This window comes from Salarias fasciatus, chromosome 17, assembly GCF_902148845.1.
Source record: "Salarias fasciatus chromosome 17, fSalaFa1.1, whole genome shotgun sequence".
NCBI lineage: Eukaryota > Metazoa > Chordata > Actinopteri > Blenniiformes > Blenniidae > Salarias > Salarias fasciatus.
In genome coordinates this window covers 18,830,668-18,847,833 of record NC_043761.1, presented here as the reverse complement: position 1 = coordinate 18,847,833, position 17,166 = coordinate 18,830,668, and the positions used below count along the sequence as shown (strand labels likewise).

Below are 17,166 nucleotides of genomic sequence, written 5' to 3'. Positions count from 1 at the left end.
AAACATTTCTCATCAGCACACGCCATGCAGCTGACATGTCACAAAGTTAAAATGACCCACATTTTATGATGAACAGACATGTCACACTTATCGAAAAGGTGAACACTTAACGATCTCGCGTCCGTGAATTAGATGTATGCAGGCCAGGCAGCAGACCTGTAATTATTATTATTATTATTATTATTATTATTATTATTATTATTATTGTTATAGTAGTCGTAGTAGTAGTATTGTTGTGAATAATAATAATAATTATTATTATTATAGTTTTCCAACATTATTACAAGCCTAGTAGTGTATGCAATAAATGCTGTGCAAAAATAAAAACGCCATTTAACGTAATTCATCTTTTATTACCCATTGATGAGTAAGGCTTTTATTTTGGTAGGGAGTCCATTTGACCCGTGACGTCAGGGGTCACGTGCTTCCGTTTTTTCGTTTTTAGACCTGAAACGAAAAAACGAAAAATTGAAATCCAAAAAACAAAATTCGGCTGTAATTTGCTTGTGTTGGTTTTGTTTTTGGTTTAGAATTGAGAAAGAAAAAAACGTTTTTTCGTTTTTTGTTGAAAACGAAAAAAGGAAAATTGAGCCATTTTTTCCTTTTTTCGTTTGTTGGTTTGGTCAGAAAAACAGATTATACTTTTGGCCCCTGACCATTCACTTCAGTAGAAACATCTCATTGCTTTCCAGTGACAGCTGTATTTTCCTTCACCATGGCTTGGTTGGTAAGACTGTTTTATACCTTTATACTTTTTGATGATGATTTAAATGTTTTCAGGAAACACTTTTTGAAAATGTTCAATTCTTGTGAATACTGATTAAGATGAGCTTCTGTTCTACCACAGTTTCAAGATTCTCCAAGTAAGTCAATTTGTTTTTCAGACTCTGAAATTCACATTAGAAAATAAAATAAGTACTAATCAAACTATGTTACAGTATTACACTGTGTTAAAAGAAAAGGTGATTTATGCAGGTGTTCCTGTTTTGACAGCTTTCAAAGAACCATGGAGAGTCATACCATGGGGGTGAGTACTTTTTGGAATGTAACATTTCTGTAACATTTCTGTCATGTTACAAGAAATATTTGTAGTTTTTGAAACGTGGGCATTGAGTTCATACTTCATCCTGATCTAATCTTATTTTGAATAGGAATAGAAATGAAGAATTGGATTATGTGAGGAATTTTAAACCTCGTTCAGGAGTTAAACATCTCAGAGTTCTGCTGCTTGGACCACCAGGCTCTGGAAAGTCCGCCTTCATCGACTCTGTTGACACCACTCTCCGAAGAAGAGTTTCAGCTCGAGCTTTGGCAGCTACTAACTATGACCGCAGCTTCACTCAGGAAGTATGAAGAGCTTGTCATAAAATGTATACTGTTGATAATATATAGAAAGCCACACAGGATAAAATGTTCATAGTTTTCTCCATCTTAAAGACAGAACAGCTACTTTTACTGCAATTAACAGAGCGTCAAATAGAGAAACTGAGCAACTGAAATCTGACCTCAGGCTAACAGCACATGCTAACATTGTCATCACTTGTTTGAACTTGCAGTACCGAAGTTATAAAATCCAGACAGAAACACCTGGAACCTTTTATCCTCTTCTCTTCTGTGACACCATGGGTATTGAGAAGGGCTCTGGGAGAGGAGTTGATGTGGAAAATATCAAACTGATCCTGAAAGGACACGTCAAAGAAGGATTCAAGGTACAAGAATGATGGTTTCTCTTTCCTACTTTATTTACCAAGAACAGAGAACACAGCTCTGTAAAAAACATAAAATTATTCAGTCACATCAGAAGAAACATGAAAATAGATAATTACACAAACATTTCAAAACTGTTTTACAAACTGTAATTTGATTTTTAAAATTGTCCTTTTTTTCAGCTCCTTCCTGGCAGTAAACCAACTGGATCCAACTACATTGATACTCCGACCATCAATGACAAAGTTCATGTTCTGGTTTGTGTTGTTCCTGCCACCACAGTCAACCTGATAGAGGAAGAGCCTGTTATAAAGATAAAAGAGGTCAGACAAGAAGCCCGGGATTTAGGTGAGTGTTCACAGCTGTGAGAAGACTAGGGTTGCCAACTCCCAGAGATTGAAATAAGGAACGCCTCTCGCAGGCAGCTGAAAAAAACTGGGTTTTTGGGGGGTCAAAAACGCATATCTAACAGCATTTTGCCACAGTTATACCTATTACAGACTATAAAAACACATTAGGCTACTGCATTACACCTACAGTAGCAAGATTGTAATAACTCATGATCAGCTTGATCTGTTTGTATTTGAGGCCTACAGTGAGACAGTTATCATTCAAGTATCATCATCATGGACAGCAGCTCTCAGCCACTGCACCGGACGGTAGAGCAGCTCAGCAGCTCCTTCAGAGGAGACTGAGACCCTCAGAGCAGGAAGGAGCTACCACAGGTCACTCATCCCCACCGCTGTCAGACTGTACAGTTCTACTGTGTGGAATATGTGCAATAATCCTGGACATTATAATATCCTGCACCCCCCCTGAAGAAATTCAGCGACACTTCATTATCCATTCACTCTGCTAAAGCATATTGTACATATTATATCATACTGTATAGTTATATATTGCATTATATATTGCATATTGTATTGTATATATTGTATATATTATATATTTCCTGTTATATTTTTAAGATTCAGGTTGTACATACAGTTAGATCTTCATTGTCTTTAGCTTCTATTATCAATCCTACTATGATTTGCACTATAACTTGTTAATTATTGCACCATTCATTACTTTTGCACCCTGCTGTGGGTTCTATGAGCCTATACACCTGTAAATGTCTCCACTGTGAGATTAATAAAGTCTTCTATTCTTATTCTATTCTATATTTATTGCTAAATGTGCAAAATAACATCAAACAGCTGCTGTCTCTTCTGGATTTTAACATGTTCCTTTTTTATTTTCAACTAAAAAAGTGCAAAATCAAAACTGAAAAACCTTCTGAACAGAAAAACCAACAAGGTTCCGTTTCTAAACTGAAAACACTCCACAGTCTGCAGCAGCAGACACAAATCACTGAACTAAACATGATATATCTGATATGGAAACGGCACAAACTTACATGTCTCTGGACGCCCTGCTGCGCTGCTATAATGTTTTGATTTACTTCCTCCCACGCGCTCTGTGACCAAACTGACTACTGGCCAATGAGCTGCCGTAGCCTACTCGGAACGGTCTTTTTTTGACCAATGAGATAAGAGCGATTCTGTGTTGTCGAGCCATCTCTGTCAGCTCATTGGTCACAGAACGTCAGAGAGCCGGTGAGCAATTTACCGTAAGTTTTCAAAAAAAAGCGCAAGTTCCACTGCTCACGTTTTGACTCTCACAAAAATACGGAACAAAGTGCGTTCCTTTTCAGCTCAATACGGAACGCACACTTTTACATCCAAATACGGAACGATTCCGTTTTTCAAGGAACGGTTGGCAACTCTAGAGAAGACGTATGGGACCTGGGGTGTCATTTCACAAAGCCAGTTCACCAAAAGTCCTATTAGCACGGCACTAGAATCACCTTGGCACTTCTGTTGATTTGCAATAATTATGGAGGATGTCTGTGATGTTAGTTGTTGTCCGAAGTTGTTGTTAGTTGTCCGAATGTGATATGCCAGTAATTTGCAGAGTAATAATTTAATCGACAATTACCAACCATAATTTGTCAAACACCGACGTCCTGTGATAATAGTCAAGGTCAAGGTTCAAAAGTCAATACATCTGAGCAGGAGCAAATTCAAACTTCCAGTCTGCCATAATCTTACTCCCCTGATGAAGTCATTTACAGTGATGTATCATGCTTAGTCCTATGACACATTTTTAATTTTCCCTCCTCTTGACACAGGCTTGTTTGACATGTACGTTTCAGGGAGAAATGTGAGGCTCAACAGAATGAAATGTGATTGAATTGAATTTATCTCAAATATAGTGGCCAAATTCTTCATTGAGAACTTTGTTTGAATTTACTGGAACCCCTTGTTGTCATTTTGGGTTCTCGTCTTAAAATCTACACAGTTGAGTCTCACATGTGTCCCTGAAATGTATATGTCAAACAGGGATGTTTCCAGAAGAGGTATGGTATGGTCGGTCGGTATTATCTAATACCACCTACTTTTTTATATCTTATATTACAAGTTATAGAAAAAGTAGGTGGGTGCAGTGATATGAATTATAAATATAACATAATTTACAGTATAGACTTTGGCCATTGGAATTTCATCTTTGTTTTTCAGAGAGAGTGGCGTCAACAAGCTGACTTATGATCTACTGATGTTCATTGTTTGTATACCTTCCATATGCTGCTCAGTTTTTACAATGAAATAAAGTGGAAATATGCCTCATACTTCTCTTATGCTTCTTGCTTGAAACACAACTATTATCTTTATACAGTCTTTTATTAAATGCATTTTTAAAAAAAAATCATTTGTTGGAAAAAATATGTAGGACTGTTTCATTTTATCACATACAATGAATCTGTCTTGTCTTGTCTTGTCTTGTCTGTCTTTATTTCAAACCATACAAATTATTAATACATCTGCAAGCAAACTGTAATGGAGTTGGCACACAATAGTGAATGTAGTATGACAATAGTGGCAAAAAAGTGTTTGTCGTGTGTTTGTGTGTAAATGCATATGCTTTCCTTTTTATTTTTGGATTAAGTTGAAAATAAATATTTATTTTCTTACAAATGTAAATTATTTTCTAAGCTCTAGTGTTTTTTTTTCCTCCTTTATTGGTTGTGTAGAGGATGCCTCTTTTACTTTTTTTTAAAATAATTTAAATGTGCTGAAGAAGAGTTTTTTTTTTCAAAAACAACAACAACCTGTGGACAGTTGCATTATGCTGTTTCTATTCTATGACCTCCCGCCAATAGTGGCCCTGTGGTGGTGTCAGAATAAACATGGCGGTGATCTTGGCGATGATTATGTAATCCCACCCTCCACTGGTAGTGTTGTGATCTTAAAGATGCCACCATATTGGTAGAGGAAGGCGGTGCAGAATCCAATATGGTGGCACCCATGTACCAATATGGTCATGCATGTACCAATCTGGCTGCGACCATAATGCCGCCTATTTTTCTTTGAAGGGCAGCAGTGTTGCTCCTGAAGCTGATGCAGCTATTCTTTACATTTGACATTCTTCAAGGTGTATAAATGGATTCATTTTGATGAAGATTTTAATTTTATTGAAAGACGTGAACAGGGATGAATATTGTATTTTTATATTTGATCTGTAACGAGGAAGAATATATCAAAGATGGTTGAATTCATTAAGGAAATGCAATTTATTTAAAGTTAGAAGTTTAACCCCGTACTTCTACCAGACGCGATGTGAATTTTTCGCACGATGAGATTACATACAAAATCAATGTAATGACGCGATTGTCGCTCAATCTTCAGAGGCCGGCGACGGGCAGCAAGCGATGCCGGCGGTGGGCATCTCCAGCAAAAAATTGGCACGCCGGTAGACACGCGCTGCCACCCGCTGCCGCTCCCCGCCCGCCACTTCATCACTCAACGCTTGTCGCTCGAGTTGAAGTTATTGAACTTTTCAACTGAATTCATGCCAGGACAGCCTATCAGCGTGGAGGTCGTCATGGACGTGCTGACGTAGGGTATGCAGGGCTCCAACCACCAAAACAGTTGTTGGCTTGATGCCAAGGTGAGCAGTGTGCGGCATGTGCGATTTCATTTGTTCGGTTCTGGTGGAAACACAGCGTCAGCTTGAAGTAGCGCTGGAACCGGCCGTCATCCAGCTGCAGCTCCTGCAGAAAACGGTGGAACTCACCGAGCTCATACCGCCTCCATAGGGCAGCATTCATCCAGAAGCGATGCCGGCGCCTCGCCCACAGCCAGAGCTGACTCCTCCATGCCAAATACAGAGCAGCCATGGTGGCAGTCGGAGCCATCTCAATCTCAGTCTTTATTTGTAAAAGCACTTTTTATATTCATAAACACAACACAAAGTGCTGAACAGTAAAAACAGTCATAAAAACACAAAAGAACAAAAAACGCAGCATCGATCAGTACACACACACACACACACACACAGAGAGACAGAGAGAGAGAGACCGACAGACAGACAGACAGCCGGGTGCACACAGGACTGTGGGACAAGCATCAGAAGAATCCTGCCCACTGCTGCTGCAGGAGACGGCGATGAGGAGGGGTGTGATGTTTCTGCAGGATGTTTTGTTTTGCGTATTTGTACCAGCCTAGTGCGGCACGATTTTGTCACATGAATGAATTCACACACCAGCAATTAAGAACTCATGAGTCTAGCGCGACGCGATCTCATTGTCGCGCAAATGCAGTCGCGTTCAACACGTCCGGTGGAAACACTCCATAAATGTTTCTGAACATTTTAGAGTAGACTTCCTTTTTTTATGTATTTAGAGATAACTTCTGGAGTGATGGCCTAATGGAAGAGCATCTGCCTGACAACCGGGAAGTCGTGGGTTTGCATCCCGGCCGGGTCATACCAAAGACCTTAAAAATGATACCTACTGCCTTTTAGTGCTGAACGCACAGAGCTACTCGAGGTCTAAACCTGCCCCCCCACTGTAACTTTCACTACTTAGAGTAGCTGTGTGGCCTGGGGTTATGAAACGGAGATAGGCGCCGCCTAACACATTCGTGCTAGGCAGACTTTGACTTTGAGAGATAACTGCAGCTTGGTTTACAGCTCATTAGACATTTAACATAGAACAGGAAACAGCTAAACATACTCAAAGCATCATTTTGTCCCCAGAACTGCAGTTGTGAGGACTGGAAGTAACCTTGCATAGCAGATGGGCCTGCCTGATTGAGTTCCTGAAATCCTACCGATCCCATCTTGTAGCGTTCCGTTGACCAATGGTTTCACTCAGTTAAAATTTTACCGGCCCAATCTGGGAAAATAGGCGGGAGCTGCACGAAGAGTGGAAGTGACAAGAAAATGTGACGACAGCGGGATCGCCTGAAAGTTCAAAAACAATGGCGGCATGTGACATATCTCTGTGGACACTTCAATATCTGCAGTTTTATAAGAAATCAACTCAATTTCTTCTTTGAAAGAGGAGCACAGAACATCACTTCAAGCCTTTTTGTCAGGAAACGATGTCTACTGCTTCTCAGCAGAAGCGCACATCAGCTCCGTCACACCGTGGCTTGATGTGGATTGGTCTGTGGTGAGTGTGTCGTGTGTCAATCAGAACGGTGGTCCAATCATCTTCTTCTTTGGTTCGAACGGTCGTCCAATCGCCAGCTACTGATTGTTTTGAAGGTCCCGCCTCTGAAATCAAATCGGCAGTGCGGCTACCCAGATGGACTTGTGTAATATTTCCATGGTGGACATATGAAACTGTCCATCTGGTGTGTCAGGTTAGACTGGAAGTCCTACAGATCCGGATTTGTAGGCTACAAGGTAGCATCTTCTTTTTTTAGGCCCTGTCCACATGGAGCCAAAACGGTCATATTTTACAAAACGAATTGCATAAAGACGGAGTCAGCAAAAAAAAAAAAAAAAAAGTCCACATCAGTGAACTGAAGACGCATGTAAACGCTGTAATACATAACCACGCCCACTGGCGGCGCTGCAGTGCAGTAATAGTTTGGTAGTGCGCATGTATATAAAAACGCGTTGTATTCACATTGTATTGCAAACAAACGCAAAGACGGCGACCTCCGGAGCGAAAGTTAAGGAAAGTTTGGTGTGGACGGATGACGAGGTACAATTATTATTTTGCACAGATATTTAAAAGACATTTTGAAGTGCCATTGTTGTTGTGGTTCTGTTGGACTTCCGCGCATGCGTCCTGTTGTAGAAGCGGGGCAATGACGCAATCGTCTCAATAAATATGTGCAGCAAAGGCGTAACAGCGGAGACGTCTTAGGCGCGTCTTCAGATTTTTCTACTCTGGGACCCGGCTTCAAACTTTGTTGTTTTCAGAGCCCTGTGACGCTGGCTCCGTGTGGACGATGGGTGACTTAGTGCAAATATTTGTGCAGATTTGTCTGAGCTTGGCTCCGTGTGGACAGGGCCTTAAAGTGCCCAAAAATATTGTCCTTCCATCAGTGCCAATGAAAACATTACATTTGTCCTTTTTCTAAATCATCCCAGCTTGTCTCTGGACATTGCAGACAGCCACACTGTTGAGCCTCTCCTGTCACATTGTGGAGCAGAGCCTCATTTTCAGACACTGCAGAGCACTGAAGCGTCTATCTACTTCACAAGAGAACACTGGACCACCAGCAAGAGCCTGACCAGGGTCTCCACTTGGCTGAAGAGCCTTTCCTACGGGGGCAGCAGTCTAAGCAGGGATGCCCAGACTTCCTGTCCCCAGACTCTTCCTCCAGCTCCTCTGGGAGGATCCCAAGGCGTTCCCAGGCCAGCCGAGAGACATAGTCTCTCCAGCGTGTCCTAGGTCTTGGCCGGGGTCTCCTCCCGGTGGGACATGCCCGGAACACCTCCCCAGGGAGGCATACAGGAGGCATCCTAACCAGATGCCCGAGCCACCTCAGCTGGCCCCTCTCGATATAAAGCAGTAGCGGCTCTACTCCGAGCTCCTCCCTGGTGACTGAGCTCCTCCCCCTATCTCTAAGGGAGCCCAGCCACCCTACGGAGGAAGCTCATTTCAGCCGCTTGTATCCAGGATCTTGTCCTTTCGGTCATGACCCAAAGCTCATGACCATAGGTGAGGGTGGGGATGTAGATTGACCCGTAAATCGAGAGTAAGTAAGTAAGTAAAGTTTATTTATACAGCACCTTTCACAGACAAAAAGCCACAAAGTGCTTCACAGCATACATAAATAAGACAACAATTAAATACACATACATAAATAAGCAACACTAAAAATGTGATCAAAACAGGCCCGAAAAACTAAGCAAATGCTTGAGAGAATAAAAAGGTTTTAAGTTGTGACTTAAAAGTGTCAGCAGTCACAACTGATCGAAGAGAGAGCGGGAGATCGTTCCAGAGCCTGGGGGCAACGGCCTGGAATGATCGGGCTCCTCTGGTCTTAAAGCGGGTACGCGGCACCTTTAAGAGATTCTGATCCGCAGACCTTAAAGCCCTCACAGGGGAGTAAGGCTGGAGCAGATCGCAAATATAAGAAGGAGCTTGGTCGTGCGAGGCCCGAAAGGTTAAAACCAAAATCTTAAAGTTGACTCTATAAGAAACTGGCAGCCAATGAAGCTCCTTCAAAATGGGAGAAATGTGGATCCATCTGTTAGTGCGGGTCAAGATTCTTGCTGCAGAGTTTTGCACAAGTTGCAACCTCGAAAGCTCCTTCTTATTCATGCATGACAACAGGCTGTTGCAGTAGTCTAAGCGCGAAGAGACAAAAGCATGAATGATGAGCTCTAAATCATTGAATGAGACCATTTTCCTAAGTTTAGAGATTTTTCTCAGTTGAAAGAAACAGTTTCTCGTCAGCTGCTTGCAGTGCTGCACCAGAGACATGTCTTTATCAAACAAAACACCCAGGTTTCTAAGACTGGATTTAGCAGACTGCCCGAGGTCACCTTTCGGCTCAGCTCCTTCTTCACCACAACGGACCGATACAACGACCGCATCACTGCAGACGCTGCACCGATCCGCCTGTCAATCTCACGCTCCATCCGTCCCTCACTCGTGAACAAGACCCCAAGATACTTAAACTCCTCCACTTGGGCCATTCAACTGAATCTTTTCAGAAAAAAATCCCATGTTTACCATGGGATTTTGACATTTATTGTGTTACTTGTCATCTTTTCTCTGTGCAGTAAAGGCAACTTTTGTCAGATATCTGGACAGCTTGGTTCATCTGAGCTGAGTTAATAAATGAAATCAGTATGCAAAAACATCAAGAGTTATTTCTTTTAACCAAAGACTGTAAAAAATCTTATTAGACAAATAACTAAAGACATCAGTTTGATGTGATCAAATAAGTACACATTGCACTTCCATTGTAACTGCTGTAACCTGGGAGATAAGCTCATTAACTCACTCATTTTATTCATCGTTTCTTTGTTTGTGCAGACCTCACCTCTTTATTCTCAGTCACCTGTTCTGGCAACTCTTTGTTTATTTCTGTTGAACTCTGCTCCTGGATAAATAAAATGATGGAAAACACACCTGATATTGATGGTTAGCTGTGTCTAACACACCTCGGACGTTCAGTAATATTTGTTCTTGTGTTGATGATACAGTTAATATTTTAACATTTCTTTAATGGTGCCAGAGCATCTTTACCAGGGCAAAGACATGTAAATATGTTTAGATTTAGTACATTAGCTTGATCAGTCTAAAGCTATCTGAGGACGTCTGATGGTGACTCTGTGGATTAACAGGCTGCCTCCTCTGATGTCGGTTGCTTTTCTTTTTGACATGTTGATTTGTTATTAGGTCTTTTCTCAGGATAGAGGAGTTTTCCTCTTTCCCCATTTTATTAATGGAAGAAGGAAAAAGAATTAATGGCCACACGCAGGTTGTACAGGAGGCAGTAAACGCGGCATAGCAGAATTAAACCCTGCCACGAAGAGACTGGAGAGAAGAAGAGGAAGAGGTCATGACCTGGATTATCCACCCAAGGCAAAGTTTTGCTCCAATAATTAAAGATAATAATAAATGTTTCCTGTCCATTGGCAAGAAAGATCAGACAAGAAGGCTTCATGTTGTGATTTGTTGTTGTTCTGCTGCTGATTCACTGAGTCTTTGTTACAAAGTTGACAAAGAGTCATCAGACTGATCATTGATCATTGTGGTGGATTTTGCTGTGGACTGACTGGCTGTGTTTTTGTCATTTTTTCCATTTACTCCTTGAGTTGCTTTGTGTTAAAATGTCTGATTTGACTGGAAATGGCTGGCTGGGCCTGAAGTCAAGATTCTTCCAGTCATATGTGGCCACATACGGACATGCACGTACACTCGCACACACATACACAGACACACATACTGCTGACATCGATAACATTTCAGTTGTTTTCAAGTGTTAAATGTCAGAGTTGTTATTATCACTGTTTTCAGTCATGTTCCATGTTGCGATTAAAGGCACATTCCTGAATGCTACCATCATGTGACGCAAACTGGTCATTCAGGAAGTCTTTTCCGTAGTCAAGGATCCTTCTCATTATGGTCAATGTCAGTGACTCCATCTCGTCTTTGTTTCGATTTCTGAGCTGTAGTTCTTCACTGGGAAGATGCAGTTCATTTGAACATGCTGGGCAACTCCACTTTGTCGGTTCATATCCAGCACGCAGTCCACACATCCCCAGTTGTCGATCCAGCTGACTGACTGCCAGTAAGCCCCACCCACTCATCACACACCGCACACACCCCTCAAATTCTCCGTGCTCAGTGAAACATTAGATAACAATGACACAACCTCTGTTTTCTTCTACAGCAGACAGCACGTTCAGAAGATGAGAGGAGTTATTCTCAGAAACTTAATCAAAATCAAAACTAAATCTACAGTAGAACAAAAACCTGCAGTCGCCAAATGTGGACTATTAAAAATCCGATCCCTCCCCAAATTTTTATCTATTAGTGATTTAATAGCTGATCATAATTTACATTTATTAAACCTCACTGAAACCACCTGTTAAAAGTAAACGAGCTCCAGATGCATTTATCAAATCTGCAGACGCATTTTGCAAATTCCATGGACACACTTATATATCGTTAGAAAGCTTAAATTCTCATGAATCCGTCGGTATAAATACAGGCTTATACACACACACCCACACACACACACACACACACACACATATATATATATAAATATATATATATATATATATATATATATATATATATATATATATATTAGGGGTGGGACTCGATTAAAAAAATTAATCTAATTAATTAGGGCCTTTGTAATTAATTAATCTCAATTAATCGCACATCGATATTTGACCCGAGATCAGTGAGGACCTTTCTTTTTCTAATGGATTTTGGTATAGTGAATCAATATAGTGATACATAAGCTTAAGCAACAAAACACTGTTAATTTTTTCAGCAAGGAAGGAGGAATTTAACCAAGACAAATAAACCAATACACATTGATTAGTGCAACTTTTGTTGGGCTGGGCGAGGGTCCTTGAAGTAGTCGGAGTGACGTCCTCTTCCACTCTAGCTGTATGCGAGGCTTGCGTGTTGGCCGCTGCTGCGACATGCTTAGCATTCAGATGATATAGCAGGCTCGATGTGCTGCGATGGTATGCAAATTCTTTGCTGCACAATGTGCATACAGCTTTGGTTTTATCCACGCTGCCATCCGCTGGCTTTTTAAATCTAAATTTTCTGTGCATGAGACCAAGTAGTGCGCTGTCGTCAGGAGCAGTGTTGCCAACTCCCCAGTAAGGAAAGTCACTATTGGCTGTCCTAAAAGTCGCCAGAAGTGGTGAGATGAGGTCGTTACCTAATTTGCAATTTGCATGTAATTGTAATGGACGCTGTAGGAGAGGAATAACGTCATGGGAGAAGCAAAATGTGAGTTAAAAAAACACCCTAAATATGTTTAGAACTGCAAATGAATTTTCTTCTGTTTATTCTTGGTTTGTCAGCAAGTGAGCAGTGGCGTATTTGCGCACACGCGATTCATTTGAAGTGTGGAGGAGTGGTGTGGGTCTCCTCTCTGCTCTGACTGCAGCAGGGAGCGCTGTGTGAGACTGGCCGCCTGTGAGTGCTTTGGGACGGGGGAGGGGCTCACGCAGCACCGCAGCTCATTAAGGACAGCAGCTGCAGAACGAGGCGTCCTGTCACGTCTCCAGAGCACCAGAAAAAGTCGCTAAATTTGTTGCTCGTCGCTTTTGACAAAAAAAGTCGGCAGGAGGCTTTGGAAAGTCGCCAGATTTAACGAGAAACTCACCAAGTCGGGAGTCCGGTGACAAACGTTCCGCGACAATTTGCGATAATTTTTTTATCGCGTTAAAATTTCTGTAATTAATTCATCGTAACTAACGCGTTAAAGTCACAGCCTTAATATATATATATATATATATATATATATATATATATATATATATATATATATATATACACACACACACACATATGTTAGTGTTAATATATATATATATATATATATATATATATATATATATATAGTGCAGGAACACCAAAAGCCACTTCAAGATTCTACATGCAAGACTCTAAGATGGACAAGCCGGCCCGTGAAGAGTCGCCACCTGGAGTCAGGCCGTTCTCCTGCCGCAGCTGCGGCACAGCTCTCCTGGAGCAAGATCACCACGAGCGCTGCTTCAGCTGCCTGGGCTGGCAGCATTAACGCCAGCGGGCATCCTGCCCTGCCTGCCTCGCCCTGCCGCTCGAGGAAACCCAGCAGCGGGCAGCCTTCATGGGTGCCATCTCTCCGACTCCCGTACCTGACGACGCCAGCGAAGATCTTCCCGCTCCCGCCCCGTATGACTGGGCCAAAGCTAGCGGGGACATTAGCAGCAGCAGCAGAAGCTCTTCCGTGTCAGAGAAATCTACGCATCATGACGATTCTCGCTCCATATATAGATAATATAAAATAGACAACATTTTTCAAAAATGTAAATATTGCAATATATAAAAGTTTAAAATTACGATGAAAAAATGGAAGACCCTCAGGGACACATACTTGAGGTCAGTGCAGAAAAGCCTTCCTGATTGGTTCCCCACAAGCTAAAAAGTTAATCAGCTGTGTATGTCATTCTGTCTTCCTTCAGGATCATGTCTGTGGTGGTTTGACCCCACTAAGACCTTTCTGCTGCCCATACATGGCACTGCAATGTCCAGTTCAGAAAATCAATTAAGCACCATCATTTGGTCAAATTTACTCCAAATAAGCTGAGATTTGCAGGATGTGTTCACACCTCTGCCAGAAAGTTATATATAGAATGTGAAAGCCCCGCCACCTTCCTGAAGCTACTTCCTGTTTGGGAGGAGCTTGTGGAATAATCCCACCAGTTTCTGATTTTATAGTTTCCAGAGGCCTTGCAGTCCAAGTTTCAGGTCTGTGTCTGCTGTAGAGGTCAAATGAGAGCAAAACAGCAACAGAGGTCAAAGGTCACAGCCGGCCTCATGTGTCAGCGAGGCCTCACATGGTAAATTGACCTTTTGGAGCTCATCTGAAGGACTGTGTGGCACTATTGTTCCTCACTATTCTTCTACACACACGTACATACACATACACACACTTACACACTTGTTGTTACATCAATACTTCATGATCTTCAGAAATACAATTAAAACATTTGAACAGGTATGATCTTAGTTTGTGATTTAATATATAAATGCAGACAGACAGACAGATTGATTGTTTTATTGATTGATTTACAACGAATTCTTCCAGCAATATGAATAGACTTCTGAATCAAAAACAAATAATAAATATTATTATTAGTTAAAGAGCAAAATTCCGTTCTTAAAGGGAAAAAAGCAGTGACGCACATCTACTTCCTTTCCGGGTCAGGGGTCAGAGTCCTTAACAATTGTGACTGGTTTCTTAGGACACATCAGAGCCACAGCTCTACAGAGAATGCTTTCAGAAGGTATGTAGGAATTAAAAAACTGCAGATCACATCCATAAACGTAGTGGAAACTTTGAAGATAAAAAGTACATTTGTCTCCAGAGAAGCATTGTGTAAATTACAATACCGAGATTTCTCCATTCTATAGATTTGTGTTTTTTGTTTTGTTTTTGTGGTTTATATTGTGGCTTCTGCTCTGTTTCAGAAACTATTTCAACGATTTTGTTGCGTTTTGAAAATCAAACTGAAGTCATTCAATTCAGAGAATTGAATTTGTGGTTAAATGTAATCATTAAAGCTCGTGTCCGGAGTTTCAGTTCATTTCCAACGTATGTATCATTTTTTAACAGAGCTTAAATGTGTCAGTCTGGTTCAATACTATAACATAATATTAACATAAAGCAATATAAAAATGTATTTATGAGCTCCACCTTCGTCTCATAGACCCCCATCTTATCCGAAAAAATGCCGGTCAGCTTCAGCCAATAGACTTCGAGCTTCTGCTTTGTCATGCTGTCAATCAAGGTGTGGAGCAGCCAGAGAGCACGGCCGCTCGCCCAGCAGAGGTGAGTTAGCAACGCAGCAGCCGCCCCGCTTACCTCGGATATATATCCATGGTCTTCTGAACATCCACCGTAAACAGCTCAACATGGAGGATGCTTAGGGAGGCACTCATTTTCATCCCACGGGTAATGCGCGTGCACAATTAAAGGGGCGTGGCTTGGTCGCTCAGAAAGCAGAGGGAGGGCGGAACCTAGAGACGTTGGATTAAAAAAAACTCTCATTCTTTCAAAACTCCAGACACGAGCTTTAAGGGCAACTTGCTCCGCTCAAAAAAAAAAAAAAACGTCCTCAGTCCGTGATGTTCCTGACATTATTTACATGGCCACTAGGGGGCGCCTGAGTTTAAACCCCACCCTGATGGTCATAATTTGAGGCATGAATTAACGACTAATTTGGTCATTTTTTAGGGGAGGATAGTCTCCCACAAATGGTAGTTTAGTGTCATTTGTCAAGACCTCTCATCTAATCCATCCCATAATGCAAACTAAACAGCATCTGCTCTGACTTTATTCCTTCTGATTGTTGTGATTCTGATGCTAATGAATACACCCTTCTCTTACATGCACCTTGAGCCTTTCTTTGAAATCATGTGACCTAAAAGAAACTGAAAGTAAGAACAGTCTGTTAATCATCAGTTATTTATGGACTGAGCTCACTGAGCTTTGACTTCAGATGTAACCAGACATCAACAGCTTCACAGCTTTACTGGACACTTGTCACCTCAGATTTACTGCAGTAACAACATCTCATTGCTTTCCAGTGACAGCTTTATTTTCCTTCAGCATGGGTGGTGGAAAGGTAAGACTGCTGTTTACCTTTCCATTTTTTGATTAATTTAAATATGTTCAGTGTTTTTGAAAATGTTCAAATGTGAATACTGATAGAGATGATTTTTAGTTTGTGGAAACTTTTATTCATTTAAATGATGTTTTTTTCAAGTCAAAACCAGAGCCCCCACCTCCTAGTAAGTCAATTTCTATTTCACAAACATTCAGAAATTCACTTTAGTACATAAAAGAAGTACCAATTGCCCAATATTATTAGAAAATGTGATTTATGCAGATGTGCTTGTCTTGACAGCTTTTGATAAACCATGGAGAAACGTACCATGGGGGTGAGTGTTTAGGGGAGTGTAACACTTTTGTAATACAACAAGAAATATTTGTAGGTTTTGAAACATGTGGGCATGGAGTGTCTGCTTCATCCTGATCTGATCTTATTTTGAACAGGAAAAGAAAGGAAGACCTTGATTATGTGAAAAAGTTCAAGCCTCGTTCAGAAGCTCAACATCTCAGAATTCTGCAGCATGGACCACCAGGCGCGGGAAAGTCCAGCTTCCTCAACTCTGTTGACAGCACTCTACGAGGGAGAATTGCAACTCGAGCTTTGGCAGCAACTAACTATGATGGCAGCTTTACCAAACAGGTATGGGAATTTTTTTTTAATATATTGAAAACTTAAATTGTATTCATTCATTTTGTTATTATCATGTACCGTTCAATATTTGTGTGAAGATGGGGAACTTCTTCTCTGTTTTAACACCGTCGGAGTACAGATTGAGGGACTCAAACACAGGCGGCAGAAGAGCACTGACTACACCGACTGACATGCACACATACAGATAAACAATGGACCAACGGTGACACACAAGGAGAGCAGGGCAGGGTGGGGAGGACATGAGGTGAGGCCGACACAGACAACAGGTGGGACTGATGAGACACACAGTGAAGGACAAGGACACAGGAGAGGATGGGAGACCTGACCAGAGGAGTGGGACATGAAGGGTCCTGACAGACACTGTCTTTACCTGGAGGAGAGCACTTCTACTGATTACAAGGAAAAACAACAAAAGAAAAGAAAATTTAGGTAACACTTTATTTGAAGCCCCCCTGTATAACACATTATAAGTACATTTATAAAGCATTATAATGCCATTATAACACATGTAGCTATAGTTATAAACATTCATAGATGATCACAATGCCAGGACCTAACCCTAACCCTAATCCTATGCTGTATAGTGCTGTATAGTGAGTTATAAAGCATTGTGATCATGTAGGACTGTTTATAACTACTTATAATGTGTTATAC

General features: G+C 41.3%; 2 protein-coding genes across 3 annotated transcripts in view; both read left to right on the top strand.

The window, feature by feature from the left end:
• The first annotated feature begins 638 nt into the window (after positions 1–638).
• Positions 639–2,195, top strand: LOC115403881 (interferon-induced protein 44-like). The gene is made up of 6 exons (XM_030112919.1): positions 639–727; positions 848–863; positions 994–1,027; positions 1,152–1,347; positions 1,557–1,709; positions 1,890–2,195. The coding sequence occupies exons 1-6, from the start codon at positions 716–718 to the stop codon at positions 2,073–2,075; spliced, it is 597 nt and encodes a 198-aa protein (XP_029968779.1). The 5' UTR covers positions 639–715; the 3' UTR covers positions 2,076–2,195.
• Positions 2,196–15,738: 13,543 nt separating this feature from the next.
• LOC115403851 (uncharacterized) overlaps positions 15,739–17,166 on the top strand; it is a 244,366-nt gene continuing 242,938 nt past the window's right edge. Inside the window, exons 1-4 of one of the 2 annotated variants that reach the window (XM_030112857.1) lie at positions 15,739–15,873; positions 16,015–16,039; positions 16,156–16,189; positions 16,305–16,500. In XM_030112857.1, coding sequence (XP_029968717.1) covers positions 15,859–15,873; positions 16,015–16,039; positions 16,156–16,189; positions 16,305–16,500 — 270 coding nt within the window. In that variant the 5' untranslated portion in view covers positions 15,739–15,858. Of the gene's footprint in view, positions 15,874–16,014; positions 16,040–16,155; positions 16,190–16,304; positions 16,501–17,166 lie in introns of those variants that run through there. The other variant, XM_030112858.1, reaches the window with a different exon arrangement.

Bases quoted from the DNA above. Each gene is read 5' to 3' on its own strand.
- LOC115403881 (XM_030112919.1), top strand. The intron at 1,028-1,151 runs GTGAGTACTTTT...TATTTTGAATAG, and splicing joins TGGAGAGTCATACCATGGGG to GAATAGAAATGAAGAATTGG. The intron at 1,348-1,556 runs GTATGAAGAGCT...TTGAACTTGCAG, and splicing joins ACCGCAGCTTCACTCAGGAA to TACCGAAGTTATAAAATCCA.